Source organism: Diaphorina citri, unplaced genomic scaffold (assembly GCF_000475195.1).
Source record: "Diaphorina citri unplaced genomic scaffold, Diaci psyllid genome assembly version 1.1 scaffold818, whole genome shotgun sequence".
NCBI classification, from domain to species: Eukaryota; Metazoa; Arthropoda; class Insecta; order Hemiptera; family Psyllidae; genus Diaphorina; species Diaphorina citri.
Genome location: NW_007378250.1, coordinates 15,147 through 25,408, shown reverse-complemented (window position 1 = coordinate 25,408; position 10,262 = coordinate 15,147). Strand labels below are relative to the sequence as shown.

The 10,262-nt window shown below is 39.3% G+C and overlaps 2 protein-coding genes across 2 annotated transcripts in view; one reads left to right on the top strand and one right to left on the bottom strand.

The window, feature by feature from the left end:
• Positions 1-1,654: 1,654 nt before the first annotated feature.
• LOC103512282 lies at positions 1,655-7,514 on the bottom strand. Its single transcript, XM_008477038.3, has 7 exons — positions 7,473-7,514; positions 6,524-7,264; positions 5,489-5,569; positions 3,574-3,722; positions 3,079-3,168; positions 2,742-2,824; positions 1,655-2,153 (listed from the first exon to the last, which is right to left on the bottom strand). The coding sequence occupies exons 1-7, from the start codon at positions 7,512-7,514 to the stop codon at positions 1,858-1,860; spliced, it is 1,482 nt and encodes a 493-aa protein (XP_008475260.2). The 3' UTR covers positions 1,655-1,857.
• Positions 7,515-7,592: 78 nt separating this feature from the next.
• The window catches only part of LOC103512281 (mitochondrial-processing peptidase subunit beta-like), a 5,006-nt gene continuing 2,336 nt past the window's right edge, over positions 7,593-10,262 (top strand). Inside the window, exons 1-3 of the mRNA XM_026825796.1 lie at positions 7,593-7,847; positions 9,038-9,109; positions 9,525-9,728. Coding sequence (XP_026681597.1) covers positions 7,593-7,847; positions 9,038-9,109; positions 9,525-9,728 — 531 coding nt within the window. The remainder of the gene's footprint in view (positions 7,848-9,037; positions 9,110-9,524; positions 9,729-10,262) is intronic.

Here is a 10,262-nt window from a genome sequence, read left to right as displayed (position 1 = left end):
GTAGAAAGAAAAATGAGTTTATTGAAATTGGACAACAGACCTCCAGCATCTCCAAAGGCCCCGTGAATAACCTGAAATTAAATTAAGTTATTGTCAGAGAAAATTGGCTGGGTTCAAGAGCTCATTTGAGAGAGTCCTGCCTCTATAACTAGAGCATTAATCCAAAATCTTGTGTTGGAACATTGCAATGTTAAGCATCTATTTGTAAGTACCTACCAGAATTCTCAAAAAATAGGAGTTTTTATTTAAACTTTTTGGTGAAGCTGAACCAAACTCTCTATACTTCCTAATCATGGAAAAATATTGGGATGTACGTGGGAGAATGACCTAATGGCCATGTTCCGAACATTTGAAAACAACAACAACTTTTCATCTTTATTTATTATTATTATTATTATTATTTTTAGCAGTTTGCAGGGCCGAAAATTTTGAAATCAACCAATCAGATCGCTTAATCCAAAATTAAACTTAAACCGAGTTTAAAGTCTGATTAAGGCCTTGGCCATTAAACTCACAAAGTACTTATATTTGCCTTACGTCGGGGGTCACAAAGTGAGTTTAAACTCAGATTAAGTTTAACTCTCGGGTTAAGCAATCTGATTGGTTGATTTTTAGCCCGTCCTTGCTTTATTATTACCATAGTAATAAAAAGGTATAGGGACGGACTATTGTATTCGCTTCAGTGTCTGTCTGTGTGTTGGTCTGTCTGTTCCCATAAAAGGACTTATCCAAACCAGGTCGACCTATATATCAAATTAAAGGTCTTTTTACCAGGAAGACGAAAGTGGTGGTGCAAATATTGTCCAGAAAACAAAAAGCCAAAAAACCACTTCAGTCGATAATTTAAGACCGGTTTTGGCGTCACCTATGTTAAGCTACGCCGAGCAAGGCTAATAAATGGATGGGTGACTTGAACATTATATTGGTAGTTATTAGGAAACATTAAAAGGAATAAAGGGAGAACGGGCTCTGGTCTTGATTTTAAATCATTACATGAAAGTAAAATCAAATCAAAATGATAAAAATGATAATAAACTGAATATTAAACAAATTAGGTAAGTACATAAGTAGGTACTGATTTTAACTACGATCGAATGAACTACGGGCTAAAAAAATTCCGGAGGGACGGACCCAGCTTGTTAAAAGTTTCAGCCAAACAGATTGCTTAAACCTGGTTTAAAAATTAAACGGAGTTTAAACTCACTTTGTGGCCCCCGGTCTTATAAGATTTCTACCTGTTTAGCGTGTAAACACGCTCTCATCTCTTATACTTCTTGGGCGACACGATTTTCTCCTCCTTCTCCTGATCCTCTGTCTTTTCCCATAGAAGGACTTATCCAAACCTGGTCGACCTATATATCAAATTAAAGGTCTTTTTACCAGGAAGACGAAAGTGGTAGTGCAAATTTTGTCCAGAAAACCAAAAAGCCAAAAAACCACTTCAGTCGATAATTTAAAATGGGTTTTAGCGTCACCTATGTTAAGCTACGCCGAGCAAGACTAATAAATGGATGGGTGACTTGAACATTATATTGGTAATTATTAGGAAACATAAAAGGAATAAAGGGAGAACGGGCTCTAGTCTTGATTTTAAATCATTACATGAAAGTAAAATCAAATCAAAATGATAATAAACTGAATATTAAACAAATTAGGTAGGTACATAAGTAGGTACTGATTTTAACTACGATCAAATAAACTACGGGCTAAAAAATTCCCGGAGGGACGGACCCAGCTTGTTAAAAGTTTCAGCCAAACATATTGCTTAAACCTGGTTTAAAACTTAAACAGAGTTTAAACTCACTTTGTGGCCCCCGATCTTATAAGAGTTCTACCTGTTTAGCTGTTTACACGCTCTCATCTCTTATACTTCTTGGGCGACACGATTTTCTCCTCCTTCTCCTGATCTTCCTCGTTGACAAACACCTTGGTGATCACAATATCCCCAGTGGAGACTGTCTGGGCCGCAGAATCCACCAGGGCAGGTCGCTTAGTGGGCGAATTCTGTTCGACGTGTGAGGTGGCTGCTGTCAGGATGGCTTCAATGCGTTCAATACGATCCAGCTGGTCAAGACGGGAATCGGATAGAATGTCATCCATGAGGAGCATGGAGTCGGTCAGACTCAGTGGTTCAGTGGGTGATATGATGTCACCTGAAGAAGTTTAAATCATGAATTAAGTACTTTGACTGTTTAAACTCCTGGGATAGAAGGTCTTTTCAATCCTATTCGGGTAGGATAAACAAAGTATTTCTATTTCTAGTCTATTTGTATAATAAGGTATTTGTATTTGTTAATTTAACTCTTGGCCTTTTTCTAGCCGAATCTAGTCCACCTGCCTCGGTGGTGTAGACCTGCCTCGGTGGTGTAGTGGTCAAGGCGCTCTATTATTATCTGATGAGAGGCATGCTACGACACAGACCACAGGAGTCTAATGCAGCCGTCTCATTGCTACGAAGTAAAAACGGCGGTGAAACACTTATCTTAAACAGAGAGCATTTTCCACTGATCGCTCCTCGAATAAGGTACTCAATTATCTTCACGAGGTTGATTGAATTCCACGCACGCAGCAGAAAAAACTTCGACGCGGGATCGACCCCGGGACCTTCAGCAACTCAGCCTAGTTACTAGTACGACACCCAAAACATATTATAAAAAAAGTGGCTAACATCAAGCTGCTGGCTGACTATGTTTAGGAATGCACTTGGCGTTCTTAGAACACTAGAGGTAGGTGTCTTTTACCTGAACATGATCCGGAGTCTGAAGGTGTAGATCTGCCACTGATGACACTGTCCAGACTTAGCATCTCTCCCTCTTCTCCTTCCCTGGAATAGATGTCAAAGCATTAATGTCACAGGTACCAATAGGTCAAATGTCATCCCGTGACAAAGTAGAAAAATATTTAGGCAGAAAATTTGGACGGATTCCATTACCTCCTAAATACACAGTATAGGTTTCCTATACTTCATTACTTCAAGTACATAAAAATCTCACTGATGCATGGTAAATATGTCTGTTTTTCTGTTCCATTAGATTTGAGAGTACATATCAAATGCTTGAGAATAGGGTAGGTACTTACCTGTTTCGTCCTTCCAATTTCTCCAACTTTCGAGCCACCTTGTAAGAAGCTTTGACTTTTTCCTTCTCCTCTTCTGTTAGCTCCAAATACCTGCCAGGGAATCAAGAAAAATATATTTTCATAAGAAAAGGAATATTCCTCTTATTGTTAAATCAAACTGAAATGCTCCTCACAAATGTGGTTCCCCACTTAATACACCACGATAAATATAAATTGACTTGGACTCAAACCATTAGTCTCCGAAGTCCAGAATATTGACATTTTTCAGAGCTTTTTCTTCTTCTTTTCCTTGATTTTCTTCTTCCTTCTTCCCTCTTCTTCTTTCTTTTACCTTCTTTCTTCTTTTCTAGTTTATGGGGCATAAAATTAATTTATTTTCAATTTTTCGTCTCTTAGTTAACCAGTTCAAATGAACCAAATGTATATTTACCTGAGCAATGTATAGGGAAAATGACCTAATAGTCAACTCCGAGCATTTGAAAACAACATATTTACCTGAGCAGTCGTATCTCTCGATTACTGAGTACAATGTTGCGTCCGTTCTGCGTACAAGCGGCCGATTCTACTTTAAGGGCGCTCGCGCTCAGGTGTAGGACATCTCCGGATGGTCTATATCCGAATCTCATGATACTGAGTGTTCTTCTCTCATTACAGAATCATAAACACCCTAAGTAATCACATGACAGTATTAGGTACCTACTAATTGTATAAAAGCCTAATAGCTAGCTACCAATCAAGCTGCTCACTAATAGCTAAGTAAAATTATATGAGCCTCTTTTACAGCGTGACTGATTCTCACCGTTCCAAACGCACGCTACGTTCGACGTTACTTGACATAAGTGTTCTATCAGGAACTCTATATCCAAGGTCGTAAAGTCACAGAAGTGAGAAAATTGACTGTGTCCTATTTCATCTAAATTGTTTTCAAACATGTTTAAATGAATTTTAAAAATTGCCGCCGGGACAGCTATCTCACGTCGTCCGAGCTCATCTCAGCCCTGTTCATAAACACACCCTCAGGAACGTAAGTGTTTATCAGGAACTCTATATCCAAGGTCGTAAAGTCACAGAAGTGAGAAAATTGAGCAATATTTTCTCTAAATTTCTTTCCTACGTGTTAACCTACACTAAACACCCAACGCTGAGACACCCATTTAGTTCGTTTCTACACACCCTATAACAGACACTCTCACACATGACATTCATTAGGTATGTAAATAGAGGTAGTCCCTTACAGGGCCGTATCCATGATTTAATTGAAGGGGGGAGGTGTCCAAACAGTGATGTACTGGGGGGGGATGCTCCAAATCTTCGAAGTCCACCCCATACTAAAGGAGCAAAATCGGCCTCCCTAGATACGGCCCTTGTTCCCTATGTACTTCATGTACTCGGTGCATATCTAGTATATTGAATACCAAGGGAATAAGTATGTACCAGAGTATAAATAAGTAGGTATGTAACAGAGGTACTTGTAAGGGTTGATAGCATAGCATGTAAATCAGCTCAATGCAAACTATGTGCCCATATAGCTACCTATGCGAAGTACCTACCTCCTACCTGTGTTATCTTTGAAGAGTACAGGTAAGTAGGTAGGTAAACACATTGCATATGAATGATAGTCTAGGGGCCTAAGGCCTGGAGGTTAATGTTGTTACTCGTTACTCTTGAATGAAACATGAAACTCTTACATCAAATCATATGCCCTAAGTTAGTATTTATATTTACCTAGGGCTTTTCTTCCCTTTCAGAAGTAGGAAGGTATTTATCGAAGTACCTACCTGCCAAATGAAAATCTAATTTAAATTCTTTAGAGGAATAACAGCTGTTGACATGATGGAAAAGTAATGACTTGAAAAAAAGTAAGTATGTACCTACTTAGTAGTTTTTCATTGTCAAAAATAGCCTTTTTTTTAAATTTTAAAGTCATGCTTGTATTATCACCTTTTTTTACTCAGGTAGATAAATGAACAAGTAGCTCATCTTGAATTAATATTAACTTAATAAATATTTCTCATTATAATAAATCACCCCATAATAAAACAAATAAGTAACTGTTCATTAATTTCCTCAATCGAAGTGTTTTCATTTATCCTCTCGCCACGGGCCAAATAACCCCGTGACACTTCTTCTTCTTCTTCTTCTTCTTCTTCTTCTTCTTCTTCTTCTTCTTCTTCTTCTTCTTCTTCTTCTTCTTCTTCTTGTACTTCTCTTCTTCTTCTTCTTCTTCTTCTTCTTCTTCTTCTTCTTCTTCTTCTTCTTCTTCTTCTTCTTCTTCTTCTTCTTACTCCTTCTTTTCATCCTCTGCTTCTCATCATCTTCTTCTTCTTCCTCTTCTTGAATTTTTTTCCATTTTTTCTTCCTCTTTAAACATTGTTTTATGGTAAGTGGTTACTTTAAAACTGGAACTTACCTGAGTATCAAATACATTTCTGAGTGTAATGCCAAACTGCTCATAGAGAAGAATACTGTCATTCCTACAGTCATGGATAACCTGAAACAAAAATCAACAGTCACAATAAAAATTAATTGGACAACCATATGGGCATTACACATACATCTGTAATTACCTACTTAGTTTGTGAGGGAGTGGCTGCAACTTTGTTAGAACAATACTTTAGCCAGTACTTACCTAGAAAGCAAGGGTGGTAAACAAACAAAGCTTGTTCCCCTTTTCACATTCCAGACAGGTAGGTACAAAGAACCATCACCTCCCTATACCTACATGTAATACATTTGATAAACACTCTCTTTCCTTGCATTCTGTTACTATTTCTTACGAAAGCAAGGGTGGTAAACAAACAAAGCTTGTTCCCCTTTTCACATTCCAGACAGGTAGGTACAAAGAACCATCACCTCCCTATACCTGCATGTAATACATTTGATAAACACTCTCTTTCCTTGCATTCTGTTACTATTTCTTATTATGAGAGAATTTTGACCTTTCTACTCTTCATAAAAAGCATCTACCTAACTAGGTCCTTGTCCCAATGTGATTTCAAGGGAACAGGCTGTTTTTTCTTTCTGAAGGAATATTCAAAAAGGTTTTCTTGATAAGAAAAGTATATTTTGTATAGGTATGTTATGATGACAAATTTAGTAGGTAGCTAAATATAGAAAAATTGCTAATATATGGACTTGAGCAATTAAGTACTTATAGTTATAGGTAAGTGGTTACTTGACAGGATATACCTATCCTTGCCCTGGTGCATTCGACGGCATAAATACAGTGAGCTAAGATCTGAAGTAGCAACCACAAAGTGGTGGGAGAACCTGGGATAGGACTGAAAAGTCCCTTTTCCCCCGCAGTCTAACCAAGGTCTCATATATTTGATACATTATGGGGGTACATTTTACAAAGTATCTGCTTACTTCTGTATCTGCTTACTTAATTTCTGCTTACTTAATACTGCTCAAGTATCTGCTTACTTAATTTTTTCAAACTTACCTTGATGACATTTTCACTTTCCAATAATTTGGACAGTCCACCAGTGCCAACAACTTCTGGACAGGTAACCAGATCAAATATGTACACCTGTCCTGATAAGAGTCCCAGAGAGAAGAGTGTTATTTGTCCTTTGATTCCAGGATTGATGCCTTCACAGTCAAATGTTACTAACTCATTCCTCATAAGCTCTTCAACTACAGAGCTACATTCTTTGATATTGGTGATCACTTTGGTGTTTTGTAGCACTTTGGTTTTGAAGTTATCACTGTTGTTGGCCACATAACCTCCATTAGATGAGGGGTACCGCTGATCTTTCTCTGTATTTTGAGCAATAGTTTTCAAGACAAGTGAGTTGAATCTTTGCTTGAATGTTTGATTCTGGGCCAAGGATGCTGGTGGGGAAGAATGTGTCAAATTGGCTTTACTTTCTGGAGGTGAGAGTGGAATCTGTGTCAGATTGATTGCATTGTTTTTCAAAACTTTGCCATTGGCTTGCTCTGGACTTGAACTGTTAGTATGAGTAATATTATCAACTAGTTTGACTGTATTGGATTGGATGTTGAAAACATTAGAATGCATTTTCAAAAATGTCAGCAAGTCTTGAGGGTTTTTGAAGAAAGGTGACCATGTTTCCTCAGAGTAATTAGATGTTACACTGTGAAACAACTGTTCAACCAGAACTAATCCTTTCCCTGTTGGACTATGTGAATGCTTTCTATCAGCCAGCGCGTATGGTGCTGTCTGGTGCGGGAGGGGTAGACCACGATACCCTTGTCAAGTTGGCCAAGGAACACTTTGGCAATGTGAAACCCCCGAATGTGGATTGTGCCGGTGTGGTGCCTCCCGCTCACTGTCGGTACACGGGTAAGTCTCCTTCTCTGTTGTACTCTAGTGAAGGGTAGTGGGAGAAAAGTTATGGTAAAAATGCCAATTTCGTGTTAATATAGACCGGGCGGCGCGGCGCTTCAAACCCTTCACGTTCGGGCGCCATCTTATTTGTACCAGCCTAATTAGCTTGCCACTCTCTTCTATTCCCTCAGGGTCTGACGTACGTGTACGTGACGACGCCATGCCCCTGGCCCATGTAGCGCTTGCTGTGGAAGGTTGTGGTTGGGAGAGCGCGGACAACATCCCCCTCATGGTAGCCAACACTTTGATCGGTGCCTGGGATCGATCCCAGGGCAGTGGAACGAACAATGCTAGTCGACTGGCTGCTATAACGGCAGAACAGGGATTTGCACATAGCTTCCAGTCGTTCAACACTTGCTACAAGGATACCGGACTGTGGGGAGTGTACTTTGTTGCGGACCGCATGCAGCTTGAGGTAAGAAGGAGGCATTAGTTTCCTATTTATTTCTATAGAACCTAGAGGTGTGTCTCGTATGGCTGGGGGACGTCAAACAGGGAGTAGACCAGCTTAGGCTGTCTGGGGGACTTTACAGGGAGTATACCAGCCTGAATTTCCCTTGCTAAAGAAATAGCAAAGGTTGAGTGTGAAAAGCATCCACTCGTAAAATTTGTAGCTAAAACCAAAGGTGAGCTCAAAGCAATCACCCTGGTTAGGGCTGATTGGGAGGCTGACGAAAAACGCCGACCCCGTCCGTACACGGGAAAAGGCGAAGAAAAAGATACTGAAAACACTTGATGCTCTCAAAGATAATCAGCCAGGTTCCAAGGAATAACCAAACAAATATTCCTTCAACAAATGTTACGAAATAGATAAAGAGCTTAACATAAATTCAACACAACAGCATACGTTGAATACACTTGATAACATAGAAGACAGGGATGAAACTTAAAGGCACTTCATTAAACATTTTAAAGAGTTAACACTAGTAAAACACTTGTAAGGCACTAAAATTGATTAAAATTGCACTTGAAATCTTAAAAACTAGTAAACTAATGGTTTTGTCGACTTTAGAATTAATTTAAATTGATTTCTACATTTTTTCATTGTAAAACTCACGTATCCAACTTCCAACATCCAGTTTTGGTTTGGATTCCACTTTCCACCTCCATCCTCCATTGAAATATTTTTGGAATTTGATTCAAAACAAAAAGATAAACACAGGTGCGGTGGATGGTACGACCGTACGACTCTGGCAACACTGTACAGCTGATAACGAAAACACTCTTGCCAACCGTTTTACACGACGGCAACGGGCAATTTTTTAACAGGATGGCCGACAAGAAGAAAGTTCTGAGTCATGAGACTTTTGTGGTTCATCAAATTCACATAATCACGTACAAATTTAAAATCAATCATTTCATAGGACCTTTGAGCTTAGATCTTCATGATAAGTACTCTTTTACGTCTCGCCCAAACATCACTGTACCCCTCTCCGATCGCCCCTGAGATTTCCAAAAATATTAGGTTGGTACTTCTTCATATTTTCAAAACAAAATCATATGTTTTTGCCAACTTCACACCGTACTTTTTCTCCCAACTTTTCTTCGATTTGCATTTTGGTGTCAAAAAGTTGGAAGAAAATCTTTTTTATTTGACCTTTCCAGTCGTTCAACACTTGCTACAAGGATACCGGACTGTGGGGAGTGTACTTTGTTGCGGACCGCATGCAGCTTGAGGTAAGAAGGAGGCATTAGTTTCCTATTTATTCTATAGAACCTAGAGGTGTGTCTCGTATGGCTGGGGGACGTCAAACAGGGAGTAGACCCAGCTTAGGCTGGCTGGGGGACTTTGAACAGGGAGTATACCAGCCTGAATTTCCCTTGCTAAAGAAATAGCAAAGGTTGAGTGTGAAAAGCTCGTAAAATTTGTAGCTAAACCAAAGGTGAGCTCAAAGCAATCACCCTGGTTAGGGCTGATTGGGAGGCTGACGAAAAACGCCGACCCCGTCCGTACACGGGAAAAGGCGAAGAAGAAGAAGATTTTTTTTTTTTTCAGGAGTTTTCTATCCTTTATTTATGTGGATTTTTATGTTAAAACTGAGAAAGAAACTCGAGGTAAAACTTGAAATGCACTTCGTTCTGTTATTCGCAGGACATGACCTTCTCCGTTCAACATGAGTGGATTCGTCTGTGCAAAACCGTGACGCCCGCCGAGGTCGAGAGAGCCAAGAACCTGCTCAAATCCAACTTGTTCCTGCAGTTGGACGGAACGACGCCCGTGTGTGAGGACATTGGACGTCAGATCTTGTGCTATGGACGTCGCGTGCCTCTGCACGAACTGGAGGCTAGAATCGACGTGAGTATAAAATCGTCGTCGCGTCGACGTTTTTTTTTTTTTTTTTAAAAAAAAAAAAAGCTTAGTAAATTCTATTGGAGGATGAGCTATACATTTCTCGGCAAAATCACAACGTTGGGTCGGGGTTGTGTTTTTTGGGGGTCACGAGTTGGAGGCTAGAATAGTCGTGAGTATAAATCGTCGACGTTGTTTTTTTTTTTTTTTGGGGAGTAGACAGGGTTGTAGCATGAACGCACGTTTTGAAGCACGTTACAGCAAATCGGTAATGTAGGACTCTTTCGTCTCGTCTTAATGCTTTAAATCCTTTAGTATGAAAAAAAGAAGCTCCTAGACAACTCACCTCCTGTCTTTCTTTTCCCGTAATAATTTTACTTGCCTTGAATTTTCACTTGTAATCTGTTTCTTGAAAAATGTCACATCTCATACTTTATACATATTGTTCATTCAATGTAAGTAAGGGAGATAATTTAGGAAGAAAAATATAGGGAGGATCGTTATCAAGACACCTGAATTGACTGCGAGCTTTTTTTTTCT